The sequence below is a fragment of the Takifugu flavidus genome, chromosome 6 (assembly GCF_003711565.1).
Source record: "Takifugu flavidus isolate HTHZ2018 chromosome 6, ASM371156v2, whole genome shotgun sequence".
In the NCBI taxonomy this organism is placed as follows: Eukaryota; Metazoa; Chordata; class Actinopteri; order Tetraodontiformes; family Tetraodontidae; genus Takifugu; species Takifugu flavidus.
In genome coordinates, this window is record NC_079525.1 from 1240001 (window position 1) to 1252624 (window position 12624).

The 12624-nt window shown below is 52.6% G+C and overlaps 1 protein-coding gene across 1 annotated transcript in view; it reads right to left on the bottom strand.

Annotated features, from left to right (window-relative positions):
* Positions 1–2916: 2916 nt before the first annotated feature.
* Positions 2917–12624, bottom strand: part of xylt1 (xylosyltransferase I) — a 47830-nt gene continuing 38122 nt past the window's right edge. The window contains exons 9-11 of the mRNA XM_057036239.1: positions 10369–10567; positions 6818–7151; positions 2917–5051 (exon numbers count right to left, since the gene is read on the bottom strand). Coding sequence (XP_056892219.1) covers positions 4729–5051; positions 6818–7151; positions 10369–10567 — 856 coding nt within the window. The 3' untranslated portion in view covers positions 2917–4728. The remainder of the gene's footprint in view (positions 5052–6817; positions 7152–10368; positions 10568–12624) is intronic.

Below are 12624 nucleotides of genomic sequence, written 5' to 3' on the forward strand. Positions count from 1 at the left end.
TTGCTCAAACAACGCATGTGTTTTAAGGAAATCAACCACAGATCCGTAAGGGTAACACGTATTTTTGTTCGGGATTGTTTCAGTAGGACTGCTAAAGCTAAATTAGCATTTGTGTCCAATCAGGAAGCAGCATTTCCCCCAGTGGAAAAGTGCACTGGCGATCAAACATTCCGAAGCAGATGTGTCAGTAACATCCATGTTATGTTGGGCCGCATTATTGCTGTATATTTAATACTCGGTGTACTGTGGGGCTGCCGGCTCTGATTAGCGATAGCGTTGACTGGCGGATGGTCTGACAGCAGCGGCGCGGAGCTCTGTATCTGGGAACCGCAGGCTACGAGTCTCCGGGATCAGTCTTCAATCATCATCCCAGTCAAACTGCTGTAAATCGCTCTTAAATTGGATTTGAATCATTTATATCGAAGAGAAGAGCTTACAAATTACGGCCGTGTTAGCATGACGTTTACGATGTCGAATCTTCAATACAGAAATCGTTGGAGGTCGGATTGTTGGATTTTGCTGCTCCCTGCATCATCACCTGCTGCCTCTTGTTGTCCTGGAAACGTCCTCCCCACTTTGTTTGGGATGTTCTGGCCCCTGACGCTTTGTATGAGCTCGTTAGCTCCGTAGCTCCAGCCATGACACGAGGCAGTGTGTTGCGAGCCGTGACCCAGTTACCCCCATAGCTACCAAAGCTAACAAACACTATCTGTTTTTCATGGGGGTATTGATAAGATAACCAACATAAACTGGTAACCTGGTAAACCAGATGTTATTAGCAGCCAACTGAGTTGATTCTCAGACAATAATTAGGCATCACTAACACCACAATCTCATGTGTTCAAACCCGTGAAAAGACAAAGCAGAAATGCAGAATCATTAAAAAAGGGGCATTTTTACACTTTCACCAAGCTGAACGTCGCTTTATGGCATGAATAACATGTTGTTATTGTTGTTATAACTTATGCTTATGCATATCAGGTCTCTAGGGGATGAGGGATTAGCTAAAATGCTAGTTGTGTGTACCATTTGACTCCCAAAATCATCGACCTTTTGTTTGAGATGCACTTTTTACGTCAAAAGGGTCATTTAGCGGCGCTGACAAACACGGGCCTCCCTTCTCTCCACGTGCGGGCGGCCGTGTTCCAGTCGTCAGACAGATGCCTGCTATCGTTTTCATTAGCATCGCTCTCCGTCTCAGGATTGCTAATTAATGAAGCAGCGTGCGTGTCAGTGTCAGGGAGCCGCAGTTAAGAGCTGAAAACCATCATCAGAGCATTTTCACGCCATTAATCAGAGTATTTTCCTCCACAACACCAGCAGGATGCCCCTCAGAAAAACACACAAAACGCCACTTTGTAGCACACACGAGGGTGCACACACACACACACACGCACACACACACACACGCAACAGGAAGTGTGACTACAACCCTGTTGTAAAGCAACACACATTTGGGGGGAGAAGAACAAACATTTTTAGTATTTGTGTGATTACGATGTCACCTGTCCAACCTCCGACTGTGGCGTACAAACAGACTCCGCCCCCCTGCGCTCTGATTGGACAGCTTCGTGCGGGACGTCACTCCAATGTTCCGCAGTGAAGGTCGTGGGAGACGCGCTCTCTTTGTTCCTCTTGAGTAATTAGATTAGATTAGTTAACCAGAGCATGAAATAATAATGGAATGGTGTTTTTTTTTGTCATGTCAGTATGTTTACACACACACACACACACACACACTGAACATACTGACCAGCTGAAATTCCGCCAAGATAAGACGATTTAATAATAATAATTCGTATTGTTGCGTATTAAACAGGTGCCAGATTGATGTTGGTGCTAGTCGAGTAATTTTGGTTGATAAATATAAAACACTTAGTAGCTGTTTGTTGATGCACAACTATGCTCTTAATACTTAATATTAATCAAGGCACCACTTTTCACGGTGTATTATGGGCTACTTTGAGGGCACTCTACCCCATCGCTAGGAGGGATTTCGGACGCGGGCCAAACCTGAACACTCAAACCCTCTTTGAAGTCAAGGGGACCATCAAAATGTCCCAGCAGGTCCTGGTCCTCACTATGTAGCATATGTCAGAACACACACACACACACACACACACACACAGATTAGACTTCCTGCTCCAGGCCTTATGGGACAGGAAGTGGCCTTTGATCAAGGCCTGATAGACACTCCTCGGCACCACGTTACCCGGTTAAACACTCCAGAAACCAACACGTGCACGGCGACTGAGGGGGGGGCAAAGTTCCGTCCGCCTGCTTACCTTGCCTCTCCGCCACGGCTCCAGACGGCGTGGAAGGAGCCGCGTGACAGCGTTTATGGGCGAAGGGCGTCATCTGGAGCGTCTGGTTTATGAGAACGCCATCATCCATCGGGAATGCTAGCGCTAACTGTCCGCGGGGCTGCATATTTAAGAGGTGAGTGAGGATCCCAGTGAAGGACGACGTTCCGAGCTCGTTTGGTGGGAAACATATGGGAGCAACTAGCTGTGCCCACAACCAACAATCCACCACGAGGCGAGGGAAACGGCGGTGAGGTGTTCACCCACAGCTGTGTGAAGGACGGAGGTTAAAAAGGTTTTAATCGACGGGTAATGTCGTGTGACATCATTCTCTGCCGTCTCGTTGGAACTCCAGGTGGAATTCTGACTGGAAATCCGATGAGTCGGATTCAGAAAGTCAGACATAGATGGAGGTGGAACAAATGATGCCTTTAAAACAGGAAATGACGTAGACGACTCTGCGATCGCCTGGAAACGTATTAAATTTGGTTTATGTGACACTTAATGAGAATAAACCTGATAATAAAATCAACGTTTCATCGCTCCCGCGCGAAAAGAAAACCACATTCACCTGTTTTTCCCGCTTAATTACGCACGACACGCTCGCCAGGCGGCTCTTTTTGCCATTTTATTTCCAAAAAGCAGTCAGAGAAAAGCGAAAAACCAGCTTGTCAAACACAATAAAAAGGGATGAAATTAAAATCAAAAGAGGGGAAAAACCAGAGAGTCACAGAAGGCCCGATGATGGAGGATGATATATACAACAGCACGCATCTTCTTGGTGTTGCAGTACCGGCGAATCATTTCCACAAATCAGACAGAACAAATGGCAAAATCTGCGTTCCTTTAGAATCAGACAGAGGTTCTAAAAGTCAGCTAAGGCACACAGAGCCTCCCCAGGGTCTCTGATCCATTCAAATAATAAATGGGGGGTGAGGGGGGGGTGGAAACATCAGTTGGGAGAAATTTGTGCAACAGTTGCTCAACATTACATTCCAGCGAGAACAACAACAATCCGGCGTGTGATTTCCTCTGAGAGGCGGAATGGGACACGGTCCTCACAACTGTCCATAAACACTGAGACAGGTTATGTGTTTTGACTGATTTTTCCACTTAAGAACTCGACGCCGCGTCACCACGTCAGTATTTACACGTACGATACTTTGAAACAACATCTCCATACAAAATACTTATGTACATCTTCATTTGTTCACTGCTCTGCTATAAAATAGGCCTTTCCACGCTCCCACCTTTCCTTGATTCCCCCTTTTCCCAAAACTCTCGTTGAGCTTCCACATCAACGTGTGGAGGAGTCTGAAGTCCGGCAGCCGGATGGTCGACTAAAAAATAGTCCCTCGTAACTCAGCGGCTGGCGTGGATGGCGAGAGAGAGAGAGAGCGCCGGGAAGGGGCGGGGCCAAGCGATGGCGGCGCCTCGGCTCTCAGCGCTCGACTTGTCCCGGAAGTCCGGAGGTTGCCTTGGTGACGGAAAGGTGCCGAGGAGACCGAGACGCGTCACGACATCCACTGGAAATTGGACGTCGCCGCCACGGCGTGAAGATCCAAACCCTCCGGTTCGGCGACCTCGCCGACCTCTGACCCCCGCGGGGTCCAGTGGGCAAACAGCCGGACAGGAAACCGGGACCAGATCTCTTCAGACGGGACGACACCGACGAACACACACGGGGGGGGGGGGCCTTTGTAAATAAAGGCAGCTTCTTTTTACAAAAAAAATATTTATCATGCTGCCAAGGCAGCGCTGCAGTTATTTAGTCACTGACTAAAAATATCGGCTTTAACATTAACTTAGAAATAAATAGCGACCCGTGGACTCACGCGACCCCCCCCCCCTTCTCAGACCCAATCCGTGATCGACTAAAGTCAAACCTGTATTTAAATGTTGCGATTCAAATATCAGAGGAGCGAGCAGGTTTGCTGTTCCGGTCCTCACAAGTGTGGCGTTGACAGAAGGCCCCTGAATCTGTGTGTTTGTTCCATATTTACCTAAAACAACGTCTGCGTTGGGGGGTCAGAACCAGGCTCCGGCGTCTCGGATATCAACTCTTGTTTATGTTAATGGAGGCACACGTAATTCAATCCCCATCTTCCTCTGTGCGGATACGGATCCTCCCCCCCTCCTCCCCCTCCTCCCCCCTCCCCCTCCTCCCCCCTCCCCCTCCTCCAATCAGCAGCAAAATAAAAAGGCCTTAAAATTGCAACATGTGATCACAGTAATATTCAGCCGCGGGACCCAAACAGCAAAGCCAGCAGGAAGGGAGGAGGGTCTGAAAGTGATCATATTCTGCTCCCACATCTCCCCCCCCCCCCAAAACAAACCCCTCTTCCTCTCTGATTCTTCTCAGAGCGGAGCGGAACCTTTGTGCACGATGGCGCCGTGGCCTCCTGTCCAGCTGGGGGCCTCTCTGCTACCTGATGCGTCCGTCAGCACGTGGCGGCCCCAGGTGGGATTTGGGGTCCGGGCTCAGGGAGCTCCAGGGGTTCTTGGGACAGGCCTGCATGACGGGGCAGGCGGTGGGGCCCACGGCGCAGATGTCGGCTGCCTCCCACAGCTCGCCCACCAGGCCGTCCACCCAGTGTTCCAGCTGCTGGCCCGTCAGAGCCGCGTTCCTCTTGGACTGCTCCACGTACCCCAGGCTGACCGGGATGTTGAGCACGGGGTTGAGGCCGTGGAAACTCTGCTCCATGTAGCTGTTCTTCGCCGGTCCGTTGTGGAGCTTCAGAGCATCGTCTGCAGAGACGAGAGCGAGAGATCGAAGACGGTGACGAAAGGCAGCACATGTCTAAAACCCACGTCCTGACCGTCTCGGTATTACGGGAAAAGCCGCTCGCTAATTTGCCCGGATCGATTTTTTCCATCTGGACTCCGCAAAGGTTTGAAGTTGCAGGAGCGTCAAACCACCGCGATGCCGCCGTTTGTGAAAAGTCCGAAATACTCAGACACGTATTCATTCTTTCGTCTCAAACGCCTCCGCTACGGCCGTAAATTCCTCACTGGTTTGCTAACCGGGGCGCTCGCCGGCGCCGGACAAACAGCGGGAGCTTTCATGATCAGGTGGCACGGAGACGTGGGCAGACGTGAGGTCTCCCACCGTCTGAGAGGAGGCGGCCATCTTTATGGTGGCGGACTGAGACAGAGTCGTAGATCTGTGTAAAAATTAGCGCGTGTGTTGTGTGTGTGTGTGTTTGTGGCGCTCCGACTGAAGCTGCCAGTGGCGGTGCCGCGTCGTAAACTTTTTACTGACGTGGCACCGACATTATGAGGGAAACCTGGTGCCGGACTTGGCAGGGAATAAACAGTGGGGCAGCGAGTGTGAAAGCGCACGTTGACGTATTTGGAGAGAATTTTTGCTAGCTTGCAGCTCGTCGTCCAGCCTATGCGCAGCGTCACAAACAAGCAAAAACCAAAAATCCGTTTGGCTAACAATTTTACGACGAGGCAGATTTTGTCCATCTGGAGGCCTGAAAATGACGGCATACTTCAAACTTAAACAGGCGTGAAACAACAAAGGCACATTAACCCTCCTCCTCGCGGGCCCGGTCCCGCCGAGACCTGGGTCAAAGTCAAAAGCTGTAACTTTATTTGTCACTCGTCTTCATTATTAAACAGCCTCAAAGACATTAGCAAGCAGAGCGCGGCGCCATTATGCAGGAGCTGAAGCCTCAAATCTTTGGTGACTTTTCGAGCGCGCGGGCTCCTCGCGCTCAGCAATAACGCAGTCTTTCCCCGCGCTCACGCCTGCTGATTGATTTAATTGTGTCATTATTTTTCAAGGGCTAAGGGTGCTGTTGTTTAACACTCTGTATAGTGTGTATGGGCAGCTCTCTGGGTTATTAAGGGTGACTTGATGACAAACAGCCCCGGTTTGCACAGGCCTGATTAGAAAAGGCATCAATGCAAATGCAAGGCTTGCTCATGTGTGTGTGTGTGTGTGTGTGTGTGTGCTTTCAGACTCTGGAACAGGACCTATTTGAATTTTAAACTACTTGTGAGGTAAGACCAGTAATCTAAGGCACCACAGGCTCCTGTCCAAAGCTGGTGTTGGCGGGCGGATGTCAAGCCAAGCAAGCTAACTTAGTTTTACCGACACGTTTCCTGGAGTTGCTGTTGAAATCTGTACTAAACTAAAATAGCTAAGAATAGATAAAATCAGAAATCGGAAGCGTGAGCCTCCGCTTCCTCCCGCGGTTGCTGTGCTCCTGGAACATGTTGCAGTGCGGCTCATTTGTCCGACCCACATTAAACAATAACAAGTTTCACCATCAGGAATTATTGCAGAGCTGCTGTAATTGATTCCACCGCCTGGGTCATATTTCATTAGATATGCAGTAAAACGTGCATGTTTGTGATGAACGATTAACCGCTGATGAGAAACGGCTGCGGTGAGCGTCTGACGAAGCTATTTGTGCAAATAACACAATCAATAGTCATTCTGGGCCATAATGAGACTCAAACGAGCCCGGTGGCACCGCCGAGGTGGATCCTCCCTCTCTCACCTTGTCTGATGGGCTGATGCCTGCTGTAGGTCAGCGGGGCGATCAGGAAGCGCATCTCGGCCACGGGGCTCCAGTGGTAGAGGATGCGCACGCTCCACACCCCGGGGCGCAGCGGCTGGTTGAGCGGCGGGCGGTAATGGGTGAACTCGGCGTTGGCGTCGATCAGGATGTCGTAGGTGGCGGCGATGACGTTGGTGGGGTCGACCCACACCACGGTGACGGTGACGTTGGCGCCCTTGGTCCACTTCTGCATCCCCACCGTCTCGTCCGTGGGGCCCAACAGGCCGCCAAAGTTCCGGAACATGCGCTCTTTGGCGTCCCAGTCGGCGCCGATCTATCAGACGGGAAGAAGGAGGGGATCAGAGGGAGCGACAGACCTGACGGGTCATCAATTCCTGCTGCTACAACTGGGAAATTAATAACGGGCGCAACCTCGAGTCGCCTTGACGGAGACGAAGATGTTGCCCTAACGACATTACAGAGCAAACATGCACGCTGACGTCTCCTCCTGTCTCTCGGCACGGCGGAGACTTGACAGCTGACGCGGAGACGAGAGGGCGAGAGGACGAGCGGGGCGACGGCTGACCGGCCTTATCGGCCGCGGGAGCGAGAGGAACCCGGGCGGTTCCGCTCGCGTCAGGCTTCATTTCAATCGAACAATGATTTTATTAACACAATAACGGCGATAAACGTGAAAAGTCCTGGACGATTAGTCCTCATTGTGTCCCCCTTCTAGAGAATCTGTCTCCCTCCAAACGGCACCTGGCTGAACTCGCCCCTCTGTGGGACTTCATTCTGAATCAGCCTCCTTTGCATATAAAAAGGACAAATTAGCAGCAAATACTCATCGATTAGCTTGATTACATACCGGCGCAGTTTGCTTCCTTCGCCGTGGTTTTCGTGGCTACAGATCTCATAAATAAGGAGTGTAAATGTGTCACAACTCGACCACAACATTAAGTTAACCCAAATCTGGGCTGAAGTGTCACGAGGGAGAAGTCTCCTGCATGTAAACGTCACCACACGGCGCTCTGCAGATGTTATATAAGACGAGAGTGTTCAGGAGCTGACGGGACGGTTTCCTCCATGTTTGACTTCATTTGCTCCGCCCAACAACTAACGCCAGTGTTCCGGTGGGAGTCGTGGTCGGGCATCCAGGAGCGAACGGAAGCTCTTGAGGTCGGAGCCTCGTCCACGTCGAGGAGAATAGATCCAGAAGGAGCAGGAGGACGGCGACAGAGTCGGATGTGTGGTGTTGGCAGAGGCGTGAGCGGGAACGCCGGCGTGAGGAAGCGCTCATCCTTTCACCAGCGGCTGATTAACACGGCCTCACTCTGCTGCACGATCGATGTCTGACTGGAACTGGCTCTGGACGCCATCCTGGGAGAGCAGTCGGCGGCGCCGTGCAGCATAAATAGCCGTTACTGCCATAAATGAGCCCGTTCGCGTGTTTCTTCGTCTCACCCGTCCTTAAAAGGACACCTGGCTGCCATCTTAACGACCAGGCTGACCCGGTCAGACAGACTTTACTAATCACCTCTCACCATCGAAGGCCGGCTTCACACGTCCTCCCTGATTGATTGGCAGCGCTCCTGTTCTAAGCCCCCCAGAGAAATGAAGGGAGTATCGACGGCGGCGTAATCCACTGACAGCCAGCCTGGAGCGGGCCGGCGCTGTGAGACGCTCTGCGCTCTGACCCGAGGGGGGAGGGTCAGCACCTCCAAACCCGAATCATTCCCCTTTAAGAGTTCTGGATGACAGGAGAGTGAGGAACGTCGTCCCGACCGTCGTTCCCCGAGACCGAATTTTTGATGCAATAATCGACCAAATTCACCAGCGGCAGAACCGGCATGAAAGTGGGTCAGAGGGGGATTAACCGGCCCACTTCAGCCCAGGGAGACGCCGCTGACCTTCACTCTTAACCTGTCCGCTGCTGCTTCTGTGAGCTTTGGCTCAACACTCCATCATCCCCCGTGACCTGCTCCAACAAACCTTACAACTGCACCTCCCTGACCACGACCCCTCCCCCCACAGCGCCTTGTCTCCACACCCAGAACAGTCCAACACCTTCTGGCTCCTCTGCAGATGGAGGGACAGCTGATGAGTCTGTCTGTCACTTCTATTTTTTACTTTCTCCACACGTCTTTTCCCACGTCCCTTCCTCCGTCTTCGGCTCAAAGCTTAAAAATAAACTCCACCTCTGCTCCAGGAATTCCTTCTGACCTGGTGACCTAAGACATCTGGACATGGTTAGGACATCCAGAGTACGAAGCGCTCCCCGAGGCTCGCGTCTGATGCTTATTAGCGCCGCTTTCCTAACCAAACACGGGTGTTCCCCAGCGCCCCCCCCCCCCCCCGAGGTGCCGTCTCAGCTGCAAACGTGAACAAACGGACGTCTCAGAGCTGAATCCGCCCCGTTTGCGCGACATTTTGTGCAGATTTCTGCAGTAAAATGAGGAGGAGACCTTGAGCCAAACAGCCTTCGCAGCCTCTCACATTTCTCCAGCGACGTAGAACACCGACTACCTCTCAATGTCAAGTCTGACTGTAGGTGAAATACTAATTTTAACTGTGTGGGCTGGAAGTGCTTTCTCACTAAATCACGCGGTGAAAAGGCCTGTAAAGACAGCTGGGAGGCAGCGGCGGAGGACTGAAAAGAGAGACGGATCTGTCCTCAATGGAGGACAAGGAAAACATTGTTGAGGCAGCCGCACGGTTTATCCAGCAAACCCCAGAATAGAGCTTTAGTATAACGGGTCATATCTGCTAGCTTGACAGTAGCGCGCAGCTACCACCCCCCTGTCTTATTTAAGCCGGTTCTGCTCTGATTTTGACTGGCAGATAGACGGAGGGGCTGACTGACTGACAGCCACTGACAGGCGGCGCCGGCTCGGCCTGAGCAGCCGGATAAAAACCCGAAGCTCACATCGCTTCTCCGTCACTCAAGGTTCCACGGGCCTGACAGACAAACGGAGCCTAAGCGACCCGCGATGCCGGGAGAGGTCAGGTGACGGTCCAGGTGTGACACGACGGTCCGCGGGCGCCGGACGAGGGAGCCACAGACGTTCTGAACGGGAAGAAAAAAGCTCGATTCACGCTCAGTCCATTAATTCTGTCGTAAAGGCGCTGAGTGACTGCGGCGCCATAACTCGCTGTCGTCGGAACAGGCGTTGGCGTAAACAGGGACGCAGATTAGCAGAGCAAGACAATCAGGAGGAGCCTTCCAGTGTGAAGGTGAGAAGACGTTCTATTAGGAGAACAAACGAGCTCATCCCTGGGAACTCTGGCGGATTCAATCAGTTTATCTTTCACGAGGCCATTACAGCTGCTGGGTTAATTCGCTGCTACGAGTGGTGGTGAGGTCGCCATAGCGATGGCTATAAGGCCCCCATGACAATGAGCTGCGCATCTTGGCTCCAATTAGAAGCACCTCACAGAGGAAAAGAAGCTGTGGGGCTAAACGGAAGCCGCTGCCTCCGCCCACCGACAGGTGACCTCAGCGCATGAGCATCCGCGGGCGCCGCGGCGCCGGCGCTAATCTGCCGACTCACCGCCGCAAACTGCAGCCGGCTGAACGTGCTGCTGGGCGTGCTGGTCACTTTGAAGTTGTTCTTGGGTGACACCCAGGTTTCTAAGGTCTCCAGCTTGCTCGTGGCCAGATTGGTGGCGTGGTGCTTGACGAGGTAGCCCTGGAACTGGTCCGACTGGAAGTAGAGGTGCACCGACACTGGGTGGCCCATGGGGAAGTACCTGACAGACAGGAAGAGAGTGGAGCCATGAGCAAACCTCACGTCACTGAGCTGCTGATCTTATGCTACTATGTCATCATCGGATCACTTTTGCTAAGTGTTATTTTGAACGGAGTAAATAACAGATGTGTCTCTTGCTAATTATTGTTTTGCACTGGTTGTTGGCTGACGGACATGTTCCGGTTCTGAAGCGGGGGGGGGGGGGGACGGTTACAGCGCACGCACGACTGTACCGGCGTCATGTTGTCCAACGTTCTGAACACGCCAACAACACGCCGCAGCGCGCTGGAGTTAAAACGGGCCGTGACTGAAGGTGAAGCTTTTCTTTCTGTGTCTCTTTGTAGGCAGCACAGGGCTTGGCCCCCCAGGCGTGTGCCCCCCTCCCCCCCAGTGGCTTCTGGGAAAGCTAAAAAGCAGTTCAGATGGGCACTGCTGGCAGACAATCCGCAGCTGGTCTGTGCACGTGTCCTGGCTCCGCACACAGAATTCCCATCCCTCTGCCTCTTTGAATCTATTTTTCTTTTGTTCTGTTGCTTCTCTCTCTCTCTCTCTCTCTCTCCTCTCTCTCTCTCTCCTGCTCTCCCTGTCACACACATACACACTCACACATGCACATACACACCTCCCCAGTGCCCATGGCCTCATCAGTATTCCACTAAAAGACCAGGAGTCAACCCGTCCCGGTAAATGCTACCCTGACAAGCAGAACAGTAAATATTTACACCCAAAAGGATAGAATTGCACCCTCCCTCCTCCTGCCATGCCTTCCTGCTCCTCGCCTCCCCTCCCCTCTCCTCCCCCCTCCCCTCCTCTCCTCTCCTCCTCCCCTCCCTCCCCCCTCCCCTCCTCTCCTCTCCTCTCCTCTCCCCTCCCCTCCCCTCCCCCCCCTCCCCTCCTCTCCTCTCCCCTCCCCTCCCCTCCCCTCCCCTCCTCTCCTCTCCCCTCCCCTCCTCTCCCCTCCCCTCCCCCTCCCCTCCTCCCCTCCCCTCCCCTCCCCTCCCCTCCCCCTCCCCTCCCCTCCTCTCCTCTCTCTCTCTCTCCTCCTCTCCTCTCCTCCTCCTCCCCTCCTCTCCTCCGGTGTATCCAGCACAGAAGCACCATTCAGCCTTTTACTCCAGTCTTTCTGAGTCACATGGGCCCACTAAAAAGCCAAATCCCCTCTGTGGCCTTTAACCGATGGAGACGGGCTGATTCCAACGTCACTGGCTGATATAATGAGCCAAAAGTTTCATTTCAAGGTTAAATTCAATTTAAGTTCAATGTAGCCAGAGCCACGAGGAAGCAGCAGCGCCAGGAAAAACTCCCCTTTAACAGGAAGAAACCCTGAGTGGGACCAGGCTCATGTAGGGGGACCCTCCTGCTGATGCTGGAGGACGGGTGTGTGTGTGTGTGTGTGTGTGAGCACATGAACTGGACATGGGTGGCTTTACTGTCTACAGACATGGAGAGACAACGGACACCGACACGGGCGAAAGATGGCAACGGCGCCCGTGTCACCGGCGCTGGAGACCCATCGGGTTTAACTACCACACCTGTAAATTCAAGCATGAGATCATAGGCTTGATTTGGCTGATCTCACAGTAGCTCTCATACGGGGTCCTAACCCCCCAACACACACACACTCACACACACACACACACACACACACACACACACCACTGATGTTGGAAAACCCTGCGTCTGATTCCAGACGTGTCACAAAAGAACAAAAAAAATAAATCTGTGTCCGAATTTGTGTTTATGTCGTGCGGCTCTTCTCCGTGCTCTCATGGCGTTGACGTGCGCACGGACCCCCGCCCACACCCGTCAGACACGCTATGTGAACGTGCACGCCATGTTTTCTATAACAAATGCTGCAGGAAACAGCTGGAGCCAATTGATGGCTCTTAGGTTTGACAGATGGAAACGTGCTTTATTCCTCCACTCGGATTTACCCACAGGACAAAAGGGAACACCCACAATGCAGCGGGGGCTGGACGCCTTGCGTCAGAGGATAATAACCCCTGTTTATGCGTTGCTCCCCGGATTCGCTCTAAAACAGCACTCAAGGCTGCCATT